The sequence below is a fragment of the Nerophis ophidion genome, linkage group LG19, assembly GCF_033978795.1.
Source record: "Nerophis ophidion isolate RoL-2023_Sa linkage group LG19, RoL_Noph_v1.0, whole genome shotgun sequence".
Lineage (NCBI taxonomy): Eukaryota > Metazoa > Chordata > Actinopteri > Syngnathiformes > Syngnathidae > Nerophis > Nerophis ophidion.
In genome coordinates this window covers 8,057,133-8,075,268 of record NC_084629.1, presented here as the reverse complement: position 1 = coordinate 8,075,268, position 18,136 = coordinate 8,057,133, and the positions used below count along the sequence as shown (strand labels likewise).

The 18,136-nt window shown below is 41.4% G+C and overlaps 1 protein-coding gene across 3 annotated transcripts in view; it reads left to right on the top strand.

Moving 5' to 3' along the window:
- The window catches only part of mid1 (midline 1), a 184,425-nt gene extending 175,505 nt beyond the window's left edge, over positions 1-8,920 (top strand). For all 3 annotated transcript variants that reach the window (XM_061879079.1, XM_061879080.1, XM_061879081.1), the window contains exons 8-10: positions 1,976-2,137; positions 2,198-2,405; positions 8,247-8,920. In XM_061879079.1, coding sequence (XP_061735063.1) covers positions 1,976-2,137; positions 2,198-2,405; positions 8,247-8,595 — 719 coding nt within the window. In that variant the 3' untranslated portion in view covers positions 8,596-8,920. The remainder of the gene's footprint in view (positions 1-1,975; positions 2,138-2,197; positions 2,406-8,246) is intronic.
- The last annotated feature ends 9,216 nt before the right edge of the window (positions 8,921-18,136 follow it).

The following is an 18,136-nucleotide window of genomic DNA, read 5'->3' as shown; positions in this document are numbered from 1 at the left end:
TTAACACATCACTCTAGCTCGGTTGCTAGAGTGGCCGTGCCAGTAACTTAAGTGTTCCGGGTTCGATCCCCGTTTCCGCCATCCTAGTCTCTGCCGTTATGTCCTTGGGCAAGACACTTTACCCACCTGCTCCCAGTGCCACCCACACTGGTTTAAATGTAACCTAGATATTGGGTTTCACTATGTAAAAAGCACTTTGAGTCACTAGAGAAAAGCACTATATTAATAAAATTCACTTCAATTCACAAATACTATAGTATCGCATTATAATATTGTTATTACAACTTCTGCATTATTGCAACATTGCATGCACGCCAACAGACAACATGCGGCATTGTCACATTAAAAAAAAGTTAAACCTTATGATTTAAGCTGTATGTTTGGTGTTTACTTCTATACAGCACTTGTTGAAATCCAAAATATTATTATTTTTTTAATCAGGTAAGTTGCCCCCCCCCCCCACTCCCCCTGAAAAAAATACCTCTATTATATTTATGAAGCTCATATATATATATTTAAATAAATAACAGCATCATGTACTTGTCTTTCACAACAATCCCTAATAACTCAGTATTACTGTCTTACGTTTGAATGGTTAGGTCAGTGGTCCCCAACCACCGGGCCGCGGCCCGTGGCCCAATTGGTACCGGTACATTTTTTATTTTTTTATTTTTATTAAATCAACATAAAAAACAAAATGTACACTTACAATTAGTGCACCAACCACTAAAACCTCCCCTTTTCATGACAAAAATGTCCCTTTTTCATGACAAAGAAAAACAAATAAAATAAATAAATAAACTATTTCTCAACCAGCTATTGCAAGGAATTTAGGGATTTCTACGGTCCGTAATATCGTCAAAAGATTTAAGAAAATCTTCAGAAATCACTGTACGTAAGCAGCAAAGATGAAAACCAACATTGAATGCCCGTGACCTTCAATCCCTCAGGCGGTACTGCATCAAAAAGCGAAATCAGTGTGTAAAGGATATCACCACATGAGCTCAAGAACACTTCATAAAACCACTTTCAGTAACTACAGTTCATCACTACAGCTGTGAGTGCAAGTTAAAACTCTACTATGCAAAGCGAAAAACATTTATCAACAACACCCAGAAACGCCGCCGGCTTCGCTGGGCCCGAGCTCATCTAGGATGGAGTGATGCAAAGTGTAAAATTGTTCCATGGTCTGACGAGTCCACATTTTTGTTTTTGGAAACTGTGGACGTCGTGTCCTCCAAAACAAAGAGGAAAAGAACCATCCGGATTGTTATAGGCGCAAAGTCCAAAAGCCAGCGTCTGTGATGGTACGGGGGTGTATTAGTGCCCAAGGCATGGGTAACTTACACATCTGTGAAGGCACCATTAATCCTGAAAGGTAGATACAGGTTTTGGAGCTTTGCCATGCAAGCAACGTTATTATGGACGCCCCTGCTTATTTCAGAAGAACGATGCCAAACCACGCGTTACAACAGCTTGGCTTCATAGTAAAAGAGTGCGGGTACTAGACCGGCCTGCCTGTAGTCCAAATCTGTCTCCCATTGTGGCGTATTATGAAGCGTAAAATACCACAACGGACACCCCAGACAGTTGAACAACTTAAGCTGTACATCAAGCAAGAATGGGAAATAATTCCACCTGAAAAGCTTAAAAAATCTGTCTCCTCAGTTCCCAAATGTTTACTGAGTGTTGTTAAAAGGAAAGGCCATGTAACACAGTGGTAAAAATGCCCCTGTGCCAACTGATTTTTGCAATGTGTTGCCGCCATTAAATTCTAAAAAAAAATAGTTTCTCAGTTCGAACATTAAATATCTTGTCTTTGCAGTCTAGTCAATTAAATATAAGTTGAAAATGATTTGCAAATCATTTTATTCAGTTTTTATTTACGTGCCAACTTCACTGGTTTTGGGTTTCGTACGTTATGCTCAAATCTTTGTTTTCATTGTCAGTCACCTTCTATGTTTCTGTGCTGCAGGTTTGTGTAATTCGGCCGACAGCTGGATGATCGTGCCCAACATCAAACAAAACAACTACACAGTCCACGGCCTCCAGTGCGGTACCAAGTACGCCTTCATCGTTAAAGCCATCAACCAGGCCGGGAGCCGTAGCAGTGAACCAGGGAAACTCAAGACCAACAGTATGTCTGCAAGTACGCAATGCATATTTATATAAAACTAATTACTGGTTTTGTCTCAAGGTCAACCTTTCAAACTAGATCCAAAGTCCGCTCACCGGAAGTTAAAGGTGTCCCATGACAATCTGACGGTGGAGAGGGATGAGATGTCGTCAAAGAAGAGCCACAGCCAAGACCGATTTACCAGCAACAGCAGCTACGGCGTGACGGGGAACGTTTATATCGACAGCGGACGCCATTACTGGGAGACTCTGATAGGCGGAAGCACGTGGTGAGTACACTTCTCTTTCTAGTGTTAGTCTGACGCCACTGCAAAAAGTCAGTGTTCAAAAACAAGAAAAAAACCCACAAAAATTAAGGGTATTTTATTTGAAAATTATCTGCCAATAGAACAAGAAAATTTGGCTTGTCAAGACTTTCCAAAACAAATAAAATGAGCTAACCTCAATGAACCCAAAACTACCTTAAAATAAGTATATTCTCACTAATAACAAGTGCACTTTTCTGGATAGAAAAAAATGTTTAGACCTTTTTTCTCAATATGTTGCAAAATATTATTAAATTAAGTAAATGCTAGAGCAATTATTTTGACATAATGATATGCGCTCGGCATTACATTTCTTCAAACAAGCAAACTAATGCTAAAAACTAGGTATTTTTTCTTAATGGAAAGGCAACAAGGCAACCGCTTGTTACTCTCGGGGTCTCCTAGCCCCTCAGGCAAATGATATTGTCTAAAAATGCATCTTTCCATTGATAACATGACATCATCGCGCCAAATGCGTCAATTAGTGCGAGAGGAATATATATATATATATATATATATATATATATATATATATATATGTATGTATGTATGTATGTATGTATGTATGTATGTATGTATGTATGTATGTATGTATGTATGTATGTATGATTGTAAATATATGTATGTATGTATGTATGTATGTATGTATATGTATGTATGTATATGTATGTATGTGTATGTATGTATGTATGTATATATATATATGTATGTATGTATGTATGTATGTATATATATATATATATATATATATATATATATATGTATGTATGTATGTATGTATGTATACAGCCAGGCCCCCAGACAATTTTGTTATTGTAATTTTGAAGAGTTTACCTGAATGTGCATGAACTATTTCTGTTCAAAATAGTTTGAAATGTCACATGTTAAATGTTTAAATATTAACTGTCCGTTTACTGTACTGTGCCAACTGTACTACTCTATGAGTACGTATTTTCTATTGTTTCATTGAAAATAGAACAGCAAAGTCAATTTGGCTGTCATCTGTTTTAATTATGAGACACATTGTGTCAAAGTCATGATTTTTTTGTTCATGCTTGAAATGAGAAATTATTACTTTGAAAAAGTAGTTTTTATACATGTGAGTGTTGATGACACAGCTTTGCATCAGTTGATAACACAACATCTCAGCAACAAGCTGTAATATCTTACTGAGATACTTTAAGTCCAAAACCCCTTAAAACAAGTAAAAGACTAACATAAAATCTGCTTAGTGAGAAGAATTATCTTATCAGACCGATTCCGATATCTACCGATATATACAGTCGTGGAATTAACACATTTATTTTGCCTAATTTAGTTGTGATGCCCCGCTGAATGCATTAAACAATGTAACAAGGTTTTCCAAAATAAATTAACTCAAGTTATGGAAAAAAAATGCCAACATGGCACTGCCATATTTATTATTGAAGTCACAAAGTGCATTTTTTTTTAACATGCCTCAAAACAGCAGCTTGGAATTTGGGACATGCTCTCCCTGAGAGATTATGAGGAGGTTGAGGTGGGCGGAGTTGGGGGGCAGGGTTGAGGTGGGGGTTAGGGGGTAGCGGGGGTGTATATTGTAGCGTCCCGGAAGAGATAGTGCTGCAAGGGAATTTCTGATTCAATGTGTTTTTCTTTATTTTCATGAATATTTACATTGTAGATCAGAGGTGTCAAACTCAAATACAGAGTGGGCCAAAATGTAAAACTGAACAAAGCTGCGGGCCGAGGTTGAACAAACTAACCTTTTAATAGGCACCCAAACAAGTTTTGCATCGAACAAACAAGGCTTATATACAGTAACTTTAGAGTGACATGCAAAATTGAGTTTCAAATAATAACAATAATAATAATAATTCAAAAATAATCAATGGCATAACAAATAAAATTGAAATACAAATTTAATGCCTATTTTCTATTTGCAGCCTTCTGAGGTAAATGTCAAAATATACTGTGGCGTCCTGAAAAATGTTGTGTTGCAAGGGGTTCTGGGTATTTGTTCTGTCATGTTTATGTTATGTTACAGCGCAGATGTTCTCCCGAAATGTGTTGGTCATTCTTGTTTGGTGTGAGTTCACAGTGTGGCGCATATTTGTAACAGTGTTAAAGTTGTTTATATGGCCACCCTCAGTGTGACCTGTATGGCTGTACACCAAGTATGCCTTGCATTCACTCAAGTGTGAGACATTGCGGTGTTACAGCGGCACCGCCGCTGTGTAATAACGGCGGGCCAGCTGTAATGTTAATTTGATATTGCCTCAAGGGCCAAATTAAATTACACGGCGGGCCAAATTTGGCCCGCGGGCCAGAGTTTGACACCCATGTTGTAGATTGTCACTGAAGGCATCAAAACTAAGAATGAACACATGGAGGTTTATGTTGTGTTAAGGTGCGGATGTTTTACCGAAATGTGTTTGTCATTCTTGTTCGGTGTGGGTTCACAGTGTGGCCCATTTTTGTAACAGTGTTAAAGTTGTTTATACGGCCACCCTCAGTGTGACCTGTATGGCTGTTGACCAAGTATGCCTTGCATTCACTTGTGTGTGTGAAAAGCCGTAGATATTAGGTGATTGGGCCGGCACGCAAAGGCAGTGCCTTTAAGGTTTATTGGCGCTCTGTACTTCTCCCTTCTGATATATACAGTACAGGCCAAAAGTTTGGAGACACCTTCCGATTCAATGTGTTTTCTTTATTTTCAGGACTATTTACATTGTAGATTGTCGCTAAAGGCATCAAAACTGTGAATGACCACATGGAGTTGTGTACTTAACACAAAATGGTAAAATAACTGAAAACATATTTTATATTTGGCGATAAGTTGATTGGCAACACTAAATTGTCCCTAGTGTGTGAATGTGAGTGTGAATGTTGTCCGTCTATCTGTGTTGGCCCTGCGATGAGGTGGCGACTTGTCCAGGGTGTACCCCGCCTTCCGCCCGATTGTAGCTGAGATAGGCGGCAGCGCCCCCCGTGACCCCGACAGGGAATAAGCGGTAGGAAATGGATGGATGGATGGATGTTTTTTCAAAATAGCCACCCTTTGCTCTGATTACTTTTTCGCACACTCTTGGCATTCTCTTGATGATTATTTGTTGTTATTTATACTTTCTGAATAAATTACGGGATAATCGTCATCAGTCAACTCATTGGTGTTAATTTTCAATCTATCAAGATAAAACAAATTATATCAAAATCAAATCACAGGATGTTATTTATGTAGTTTGATAATTTTCCTCGACGGATGTACTAACATCATGTGGTTTATTTTGTACTTGTAGCATATTCTAATTGCTATTTCGACATATAGTGGACACATTTAGAACAGCTTTTTCTTTCGTTCAAAAATTTCAGGTACATTTTTATACTTACCAAAATCATGCCGCGGGCTGGATAAAACCTGTTCGCGGGCCGTACGTTTGATACCCCTGGACTAAAGGATTCCATGACTGATGCGTTCAATGGCGCATGGAAAAACGGCCCAAATTGAGTCAAGCACTGTAGATCTGTGAGTGTCATCCAGTAAAAAACTATTCATGCTAGAGATGTCCGATATTATCGGCCGATAAATGCTTTAAAATGTAATCTCGGAGATTATCAGTATCGGTTTCAAAAAGTAAAATTAAGGACTTTTTAAAACGCCGCTGTACGGATCAGTACATATCCGGTAAAACATGGACATATAGGCCCTACGTGTGTACCTTCATTGTTTTTGTAGCTGTGTTTTGGAGGCATGTTTGAAAAAATAATAATAATAATGCACTTTGTAAAAGTCATAGAATAGTATTTCCCGTGGTTGTAATGGATATCAGGATTATCTCAGGGAGCGCATGTCCCAAATTCCAATCTGCTGTTTTGAGGCATGTTTAAAAAATAATGCACTTTGTGACTTCAATGATAAAAATATGGCAATGCCTTATTGGATATTTTTTCCATAACTGGAGTTGAAATTGTTCTCTTATTTTGGAAAACCTTGTATTTTGATTGATTGATTGAAACTCCCACTTCCAAAGACATGCACCTGGGGGTAGGTTGATTGGCAACACTAAATTGGCCCTAGTGTGTGAATGTGAGTGTGAATGTTGTCTGTCTATCTGTGTTGGCCCTGTGATGAGGTGGCGACTTGTCCAGGGTGTACCCTGCCTTCCGCCCGATTGTAGCTGAGATAGGCGCAAGCGCCCCCCGCGACCCCGAAAGGGAATAAGCGGTAGAAAATGGATGGATGGATGGATGATTGAAACTTTCATTAGTAGATTGCACAGTACGGTACTGTTACGGGTCTCCAGCCGTCCCCGTGTGGGTTTCAGTGCCGATCGATACAGGACGCATCGTAACAGGTTTGACTTTTGTTTATTCTTTCAATAAACCTTTTGTCCGGCCTGTTGGTGGCACCAATTTCTGGCTCGCTGGCTCTTCCTGCTCGTCGCGGCGCACCTTTCGGTGCCCGGTGCCTGCGTCTGCTGCGGGCGGCTCATCTTTATCTAGGTCTCGCTCGTCGTGCTCGTGGTTGTCGTTCGCCGTGCTTTCCTCGCCTACTTCTTCCCCGAGTGTTCCTCCTTCTCCCCTTTTATACTGCAGCAGAAGATGTAAAGATTGAGCGCAGGTGTGTCGCTTTCGCACCTGACTCGGCTGGCTGCAGCGTCGCTCCGAGTGCACTCCGCCTCTCCTCTCCGCCGCATGCCCCGCCTCCTGGCCGCCATCTCGGGTAGGACCGCCATCTGTCCTAACCCGCTGTCGGCTCGTCGGCTTTGTCTCTCCACAAGTACATATTCCGTACAATTGACCACTAAATGGTAACACCCGAATACGTTTTTCAACTTGTTTAAGTCGGGGTCCACGTTAATCAATTCATGGTAAAGTTACATTGTTTAATGCAGTGGTTCCCAAAGTGGGCGGTACCGACACCCTGGGGGCGGTGGAAAGATCTGGGGGGGCGGTGAGGAAGAACGGGGCGGTAGGGGGGCGGCAGTCCGAAGTCGAAGTCAGAAGTTCGAACGTTTGTTTGACGATTTGTACACAACACGTGCAGCAGGACGAGTCAGTGGACGACGCATCAGGGTCCGGTTACCACACGCCGCTCTGGCCCAGTCAGATCCGACAGCATAGACTACAAAAGCAAACGCTCAGGTTTGTAATTTCAAGCTTGTAATGTTCAGAATCTTCAAAAAGTCATATCAAGATTTTTGGTTACAAAAAAAAATCTCTGACTGCTATCAAGTGCTGTGGAACAAGGTCAAGGTGTACTTTATTGCCTTCCCAACATCATATTTAGTCGAACGGGGCTTCAGTGCAGTCGCCTTGCTTCTTTCCAAGCAAAGAAACCGACTGAAAATTACTGACCGCGGGGATCTACGACTTCTTCTTAGTGAGTTCCAGCCTGATGTTGAGAAGCCTATGTCCCTGCACCAAGCACATCCATCCCATTAATATTAAGTGTGAGACAATGAAGGTTACTGGTGGAATGTTTATTTACCATTCTATGTTGCTGAAACAGTTAAAAATGCTAAAAAATAAATTGGTTTACTAAATTGGGTTTATTGAGGGGGGGGGCGCTAGGAATTCACTGGGGAGCCAAGGGGGCGCCAGCCTGCAAAAGTTTGGGAACCATTGGTTTAATGCATCCAGCGGGGCATCACAACAAAATTAGGCATACTGTAATAATGTGTTAATTCCATGACGGTATATATCGGTATCGCTTGATATCGGAATCGGTAATTAAGAGTTGCACAATATCGGAATATCGGATAACGGCAAAAAAGACATTATTGGACATCTCTAATTCATGCCATTGTCTTTTTTTCCTTGGAGGTTTGCCGTGGGCATCGCCTACAAATCGGCACCGAAACACGAATGGGCGGGCAAGAACTCCACCTCCTGGGTACTGTCCCGCTGTAACAACTCATGGGTGGCCCGTCATAACGGCAAGGAGACCCCCGTCGAGCCCTCGCCCCACCTGAGGCGTCTCGGCGTGCTGTTGGACTACGACTCTGGCTTCCTGTCTTTCTACGACGCCGTGGGCTCCCAGCTCTTGTACACGTTTGACATCGCCTTTGCACAGCCCGTCTGCCCCGTGTTCAACGTGTGGAACCGATGTGTCACCATCCTCACCGGGCTGCCCATCCCGGATCATCTTGAGGGGACAGAGTCCAACAACTGACAGGACCACAATGTTGTAAACCTTTTCAGGGGGGAATCGAACTCAAACTTTGCATTATTTTCCAAGCGTTTTACTTTGCACATGTATGTTGTACATTATTCCGCTGGAACTTTTCAAGGAATAATGATATTTCTTAAAAAAAAAAATTTGAATTTCTGCTGTGTTGTACATTTCATTTGTGCATTTTTTTTTTATCCATGAATGAGTCAATGTGATGTTTCTGGAGCGCTGTGTGATAAATGTATATTTTTGATATGTGTGTTGCACTTTGGGAAGACACAAGGAGTGTCACAATAAAAAGTATAATAAAGCCGCTTGGAAAAGAGATTTAATTTTTAATTTACTTTTTTTTAAACTGGTTTGTTCAGGATTCAAAATGCATTATCCAGACAAGAGCCAGTGGTGGGCCTTCAGGGCCAGCAAGGTCTTCTCTGCTGGCCTAACATAACCAGAAATCCTGATCATAATTACAGATAACAGTTTTTTTTTTAGTTCCATGCATCCATCTTCAACCGGTTACCCGGAATCGGGTCACGGGAACAACAGCTCCAGCAGAGACCCCAAGACTTCCCTTTCCAGAGCAACATTAGCAACTTCCTCCTGGGCAATTCCGAAGCGTTCCCAGGTCAGAGAGGAGATGTAATACCCACATCCGGTCCTTGGCCTGTCGCGGGGTCTCCTCCCAGTGGGACGTGCAATGACGACCTCCCTAGGGAGAAACTCGTGAGGTATCTGCACGAGATGCCCGAACCACCTAAGCTGGTTTCTTTCCAAGCGAAGGAGCAGCGGCTCTACTCTGAGTCTCTCTCGGATGACTGAACTTCTCACCCTATCTCTAAGGGAGATGCCAGCCGCCCTTCTTAGGAAATTAATTTCGGCCGCTCCTGTTCGCATACTTGCCAACCCTCACAAATTTTCCGGGAGACTACCGAAATTCAGTGCCTCACCCGAAAATTTTCTCCCGAAAATCTCCCGAGATTCAGTCGGAGCTGGAGGCCACGCCCCCTCCAGCTTCATGCGGACCTGACTTAGCAATGTTGTGACCCTCTTAAACAGGACAATACTGCCATCTACTGTACATAGAATAGAATAGAATGTACTTTATTGATCCCTGGGGAAATTCAGCACCACAGTTCGCTCACAATAAACAATGATAATAATAAATAATATAATATATATATATCATATATTTTATATATTATATATGAATAATATAAATATATTCTACATTTAAGTGCAGTCAAGGAACATATACATTAGGGAGTCTGTTCCGAAGCCCACAGTAAAGAGACGTAACTTCATCACGTCGCCTGGTTATTGACTCCAACCCAATATATTACACCGTCGACGAGCAAAATGAAAAAATATGCTTGCAAGTTCCAAAACGTATGGAAACAAGAATTTCAGTTTATCCAGAAGAGTTGGAAGGGGAAAGGGTACGTTGCCTGTAAATTTTGTAGAACAGACTTCTCCATTGAACACGGTGGCCAAACGGATATACTCAGTCATGAACGGTCAGCGAAGCACAAAGCGTCCGCAGCGCAGCATCGTTCACAACCCATTATTATGGGCCACCTCGGAAAATAGAGACCCGATGGTGTAACTTATGCTGAGACAAAGATGGCTATGCTGATAGCTGGAAGCAACATCCCGTTCTCATTTGCGGATGTCTACAACAAATCCGTGAAGGATATGTTCCCAGATGCGGAAATCACTCGCCAGTACGCAAATGGCAGAATAAAGGTTACTCAAATAGTGAAAGGTAAGTGTTGTTGTTGTTTTTTTTAGTAACCAGCAAGCACAGTACAGTCAGTAGAACAACTGTGTTTTTATTACTGTGTATTTGATAGGTGCCGTCGGATATTCAACTATTTATTTTATTTCTCTATGTAATAAAATAAATATATATAGCTACATTTTACTGAAAGTCAAGTATTTCATACATATATATATTTATCTATATATATGAAATACTGTGATGAGGTGGCGACTTGTCTAGGGTGTACCCCGCCTTCCGCCCGATTGTAGCTGAGATAGGCGCCAGCGCCCCCCGCGACCCCAAAAGGGAATAAGCGGAAAAAAATGGATGGATGGATATATATGAAATATATATGAAATACTCGAGTTGGTGAATTATACTCCTCCCCTCTTAACCACGCCCTCCACCCCAACCACGCCTGTGCCCCATCCCTGACCACGCCCCCACTCCCCACCTCCCGAAATCGGAGGTCTCAAGGTTGGCAAGTATGTGTATCCGCGATCTTATTCTTTCGGTCATGACCCACATTTCATGACCATAGGTGAGAGTAGGAATGTAGATAGCTCAGTAGTCCGAGAGCTTGGCCTTCTGGCTCAGCTCTCGTTTCGTCACAACAGTGCTGCAGAGAGACCGCAAAGCTGCCCCAGCTACTCCAATTCTCTGGTTGATTTCTTTCTCCATCTTTTCCCCACTCGTTGAACAAGACCCCAAGATACTTAAACTCCTCCACCTAGGACAGAGTCTCGTTCTCTACCTGGAATGTACAAACCATCGGTTTCCTGCTGAGAACCATGGCCTCAGAATTGGAGATGCTGATCCTCATTCCAGCCGCTCAACATTCAGCACCTAAGCTACAATAAACGTCCATGAGCTGGGCAGCGAGGAAACAAGATACCACTCGATGATGGAACCAGAGGCACACACGCTAGTGATCACGGCACGGTACTAATACTTTGTATAAATTCAAGTCACAAAATGTAAATGGAGTATTGTTGGCGCTTTTTGGATGTATTTTTATTGGATTTTATGGGCGGAATAGAGGACCGACCATTCCTCAGTTGTAAGCAGACTTTTATTTATGTTTATTTACAAGATAGAATGCATTAAAAAAAGTATATCAGTCTTTTAATGTATTTCTTAATCATTGCGAATGATAGGCAAAATCCCCCCCAAAAAGTGCAGTTCTCCTTTAAAGTAACATTGAAATGATCCATGCCAACAAAGCAAGCACACTTGATATAAAGCGCTCAAGAGCAAGGCTCCCCTTTGCAAAATGCACTACCTCAATGCTAATTTACAAAACCAAAAACCACTGAAGTTGGCACGTTGTGTACATCGTAAATAAAAACAGAATACAATGATTTGCAAATTATTTTCAACTTATTTAATGTTCGAACTGAAAAACTTTTTGGGGGAATAATTATTGACTTACAATTTAATGGCAGCAACAAATTGCAAAAAAGTTGGCACTGGGGCATTTTTACCACTGTGTTACATGGCCTTTCCTTATGACGACACTCAGTAAACGTTTGGGAACTGAGGAAAACAATTTTATTCTAGTACCTGCACTCTTTTACTACAAAGCCACGCTGTTGTAACACGTGCAGAGTGTGGCTTGGTATTGTCTTTCGGACATAAGCATGGAAAGTTAGAAAATACGTTGCTTGGATGGCAACATATGTTGCTCCAAGACCTGTATGTATCTTTCAGCATTAATGGTGCCTTCACAGATGTGTAAGTTACCCATGCCTTGGACACTAATGCACCCCCATACCAACACAAATGCTGGCTTTTGAACTTTGCGCCTATAACAATGGTTCACATTTTCCAAAAACTATTTGAAATGTGGACTTGTCAGACCACAAAACACTTTTCCACTTTGCATCAGTCCATCTTAGATGAGCTCAGGCCCAGCGAAGCCGGCGGCGTTTCCGGGTGTTGTTGATGAATGGCTTTCGCATTACATAGCAGAGTTTTAGCTTGTACTTACAGATGTAGCGACAAACTGTAGTTACTAACAGCGGTTTTCTGAAATGTTCCGGAGCCCATGTGGTGATATCCTTTACACACTGACGTCGGTTTTTGATGCAGTACCGCCTGAGGGATCCAAGGTCATGGGCATTGCCACTTACGTGCAATGATTTCTCCAGATTCTCTGAACCTTTTGATGATATTACGGACCATAGGTGTTGAAATCCCTAAATTCCTTGCAAGAGCTCGTTGAGAAATGTTGTTCTTAAAATGTTGGACAATTTGCTCACGCATTTGTTCACAAAGAGGTGTTTGTGAATTACTGAGCATTTCATGGAAGCTGCTTTTATACCCAATCATGGCACCCACCTGTTCCCAATTAGCCTATTCACCTGTGGGATGTTCCACATAATCAATCAATCAATCAATGTTTACTTATATAGCCCTAAATCACTAGTGTCTCAAAGGGCTGCACAAACCACCACGACATCCTCGGTAGGCCCACATAAGGGCAAGGAAAACTCACACCCAGTGGGACATTGGTGACAATAATGATCCAGTGGGACATCTGTGACAATAATGATTATGAGAACCTTAGAGAGGAGGAAAGCAATGGATGTCGAGCGGGTCTAACATGATACTGTGAAAGTTCAATCCACAATGGATCCAACACAGTCGCGAGAGTCCATTCCAAAGCGGGTCCAACTCAGCAGCGAGAGTCCCGTTCACAGCGGAGCCAGCAGGAAACCATCCCAAGCGGAGGCGGATCAGCAGCGCAGAGATGTCGAGGCGGATCAGCAGCGCAGAGATGTCCCCAGCCGATACACAGGCAAGCAGTACATGGCCACCGGATCGGACCGGACCCCCTCCACAGGGGAGAGTGGGACATAGAAGAAAAAGAAAAGAAACAGCAGATCAACTGGTCTAAAAAGGGAGTCTATTTAAAGGCTACAGTATACAAATGAGTTTTAAGGTGATACTTAAATGCTTCTACTGAGGTGGCATCTCGAACTGTTACCGGGAGGGCATTCCAGAGTACTGGAGCCCGAACGGAAAACGCTCTATAGCCCGCAGACTTTTTTTGGGCTTTGGGAATCACTAACAAGCCGGAGTCCTTTGAACGCAGATTTCTTGCCGGGACATATGGTACAATACAATCGGCAAGATAAGATGGAGCTAGACCGTGTAGTATTTTATACGTAAGTAGTAAAACCTTAAAGTCACATCTTAAGTGCACAGGAAGCCAGTGCAGGTGAGCCAGTACAGGCGTAATGTGATCAAACTTTCTTGTTCTTGTCAAAAGTCTAGCAGCCGCATTTTGTACCAACTGTAATCTTTTAATGCTAGACATGGGGAGACCCGAAAATAATACGTTACAGTAGTCGAGGCGAGACGTAACAAACGCATAAGGGTTTGATGAGCATTCCTCAATTGTCTCAGTCTTTTTTCCCACTTGTCCCATCTTTTTAGAAACTTGTTGAAGGCATCAAATTCCAAAGTAGCTAATACTTTCTAAAAAAAACCTAGTTTACCAGTTCAAACGTTAAGTATCTTTTCTTTTCTGTCTATTTAATTGAATATATGTTGAAAAGGATTTGCAAATCACTGTATTCTGTTTTTAATTATGATTTACACAATGTGCCAACTTCACTGGTTTTGGGTTTTGTACATTATATAAGCCAAATACATGCTACTGATTAGTTAGTAATTTTACATGGCAGAGGGGTTAGTGCGTCTGCCTCACAATACGAAGGTCCTGCAGTCCTGGGTTCAAATCCAGGCTCGGGATCTTTCTGTGTGGAGTTTGCATGTTCTCCCCGTGAATGCGTGGGTTCCCTCCGGGTACTCCGGCTTCCTCCCACTTCCAAAGACATGCACCTGAGGATAGGTTGATTGGCAACACTAAATTGGCCCTAGTGTGTGAATGTGAGTGTGAATGTTGTCTGTCTATCTGTGTTGGCCCTGCGATGAGGTGGCGACTTGTCCAGGGTGTACCCCGCCTTCCGCCCGATTGTAGCTGAGATAGGCGCCAGCGCCCCCCGCGACCCCAAAAGGGAATAAGCGGTAGAAAATGGATGGATGGATGGATTTGAACACCTGTAAAGGTGGTAAAAAAACTACAACCAAGGTGCATGCTACAGTCAAAGCTGGTGTATAAAAGGAACTCTACTTTGGATCTACTAAAGGTTTGCGTGTACTAAAACACGTGCAAACTTAAAAGTGAACACAAATGAGTCTACTAAACTTGTGTGCTTAGGTTTGCGTCTGTTTAATAAGCAAAATACACAGCGCATGTAGCACTTCTTCAATATACAAAATATATGCTATTTATCAGAAAACCCACACAACTGGAAGGATATAATAATGCAACAATGTTTCAGCACACGCAGTGTGATTTTTCGAGACTGAATCTGTTCTGCGGATGCTGTGCTAACTGGCAGTTGCACAGAATTTGTCAGGCTTGCCTCTGAGAGTTTGACTATGTTTTACTTTTTTCCTCTGCATTTGTCTTTGTTTCCTCTGTTTAGTGTTTCCTGTCAGCGCTCTTATTTTTCTGGTTTCCTGTCTTTCTCCCTGAGTGCTGTGTTCCCCCTCAGCTGTGGCTGATTGGGACCTGGCCACACCTGGTGTCAATCCGTCCGCTCCTATTTAGACCTGTCTTCCCATCCAGTCACTGCTGGATTATTGTATTGCATGTCGCACTTGTGATTGCTCCCTGTCGTGTTGTATCTTGTTGTGTCAATGCAGCGTTGCGGTAAGCTATGTTTGATAGCGGTTTTTGGCTTACAGTCTTTTGTTCCCTGCTTGCAGTTTGTTTTCTAAGTACAAGTACAACTTCTGTTTTCCATGCTGAAGTTAATTTTTGTTTCCTAGCTCCCATGCTAGCTCTCTTAGTTTCTTATCCGCCCACGTGCGTGGTTTTTGCTTGTACCCTTTTTTTGGTTTTGTTCTAGTATTTTATATTAAAACCATGTTTCCTTATTCAATGCCTGCCTCCGTCTTTGCATCTTGGGGTTTGTCACCAACTAACTGTGACAGAATTGTCTGCGAGAAAGGAGGGTGATTGCGGTGCAGCTCCGTCCTACTTATGCTTGTAAACATATAGGGATTGTCCCCAAAAAATAAAAAATAAATATATATATATATATATATATATATAAATAGGTTGTACTTGTATAGCGCTTTTCTTCCTTCAAGGTACTCAAAGCGCTTTGACACTACTTCCACATTTACCCATTCACACACTGATAGAGGGAGCTGCCATGCAAGGCACTAACCAGCACCCATCAGGAGCAAGGGTGAAGTGTCTTGCTCAGAACACAACGGACGTGACGAGGTTGGTACTTTTATTTTAATTACAATTTTTGATGAGTTTTAAATAACTTCTTGCAATGTGCATTTTCTTTAAAGTTAATTTTTTAAGGTTCCATTGTCCTTTTGTACACAAGTATCTCGTAAATGTGACAGTTACACACGCCTGTTTACCATTTAATAAAGTCAGGAGCTCTCATTATAGCTTGAACATGTGACCCTTGGTTGTGATGTGGGTTTGTTCTCTCATGGATGCAGTTGGATTGGACACAGCGTGAAGGTAATAAAGGATGATTTATTACTGCTAACAAAACAGACTAGGAACAGAAAAACTTGCACAAAGGCACTAAAGACAAAACAAACAGAACTAGCATGGGAGCTAGAGGGAAATAAAGGCGCTAGCATGTTAGCTAGGGAGACAAACAGAGGAATAGCGTGGAAGCTAATGAATACAAAAAGTCTTATACCACAATCGGGAATAGCGACGTCACCTGTTGCATCGCACAGCAAACTAGACTGCGAGAGCGAATGAACAAAAAGGGCAGGCCTAAATAAAGGAGATAATCACAGAGCAGGTGCGCGTGAAAAACAAGATGCAGGTGACACTAATGCGTGGCTATGGCAACAGAAACAAACAGGAAGTGCCACCAGGAACTAAGGAAGACAAAAACCAAACAGGATGTGATATACAAACAGAACAAAAGCAGAATATGACATATGATCCGAGCCGTGGATCATGACAAAACAAACATTCGTCACATCACAGCAACATGCATGTGTGTGTGTGTGTGTGTGTTTTGCAGGACATGTGAGCCAACACGTAGCTTTTGACGTGATGTGCCCTGACATTGCCTTTTTGTGTTGGTGTAACGTGCCTTGAACTCTGCACAACGTCTCCTTTTAAACTCAAGCAGACAAGTGCAAAAACACTAAATAAATTGAACTCTAGGTAACCTCCTCCCTGGGGAGACTGCCCGCAGAAACATGGCTGTCGCTGCATCACATGTTTTAAGATGTATCGACAAATACTACAGGCCGTTAACAAAAACTTTGGGAGAATTATTGTAACTAAAAAAAAAAAAAGAATATCTCGACTTGTCAGGAGCAGGATTGTGTAAAACCCCACAATTGTTTTTTCTTTTCTTTTTTCTTGTGTCTCTTTCCTATTGTTCAAAATGTGAACAACTTAATGACTATACTTGAACAGCACAGCTAATGGAAAAGGCGTCTTCCCGTACACAACATCTTCTAATTTAAATTTTGAAAGAGTCTGCTTTGCACTTCATAAAAAACAAGAATAGACTGCAGAAAATGTTCCATAAACACAGGCCTTAAAGCTCTAACAATTATTTGTATATTACAGCGAAGCTTGAATTTCTTGGCACAGGAAAAATTTTAATGTTTTTTTCGTACCTCTAGTGCTTTAATATTGTTTGTGCCCGCAGCTTTTGCCGAAGTGAAGTGAAAACAGTGCAAATAAATACAATACAAGATACCAGAAAATTGATAATAATAAAAATGTTGTTGTTTCTGGGGACAAATCATCATAATCCAATTCTTCATGCAGGATAGGTGTGTGTTTTTATATTTCCCTTATGTCACATCCTCTGTTATATTTGTGTAGCACGGCCACTCCCGGTGTCCAAATATTTGGGCTTGTGCCAAAGAATGTGAGATTTCCAGAGCTTCACTTGATATGTTGTATAATTTACAATACTGTACAATACAGTAACGCATATGCCTCATGCAGTACAACACAGTATTTAATGCATTATCAGTAACAGGGGTGTCCAAACTTTTTCCACCGACGGCAAGTGCAGGAGGTCACATTTTATTGTATCCTCCACAAAAATATGCAGCATTTAACATGGACAAGCGGCTCACAACAACACTTTGTGTCGTAAGTGACAAAGCAAATACTTGTCATGTTCTGTGTTTACTTGTTTAGAATATGTATAATGAATGAATGAATGACTTGATTTATTTATTCCGACAGACCGACATATATAGCAACACTTTATCACTCTTTTCAATTTGACAGACATGCAGTGGCATACAGCAGTGGTCCCCAACCACCGGGCCGCAGAAGAATTTTGTATTCATTTTTTTTTTTAATTAAATCAACATAAAAAACCTAAGATACACTTACAAAAAAAATCCCTTTGTCATGACAAAAACCTCCCTTTTTTTATGACAAATTATCAAGCGTTGACGGTCCGCAGCTACAAAAAGGTTGGGGACCACTAGCATATAGGGATAGGGGAAAAAAGCAACAATGTTTATCCGTGTCCCTCCTCTCATTTACAACCAATTTACAGGGGCTGGTCATATTATTAGAATATCATGAAAAAGTTTATTTATTTCATTAATTCCATTTAGAAAGTCAAACTTGTAGAATGTATACATTCATTCCAAACAGACTGATACATTTCAAGTGTTTTTTGCCAAAAAGGAGATGATTATAGCTGACAACCAATGAAAACCCTAAATTCAACATCT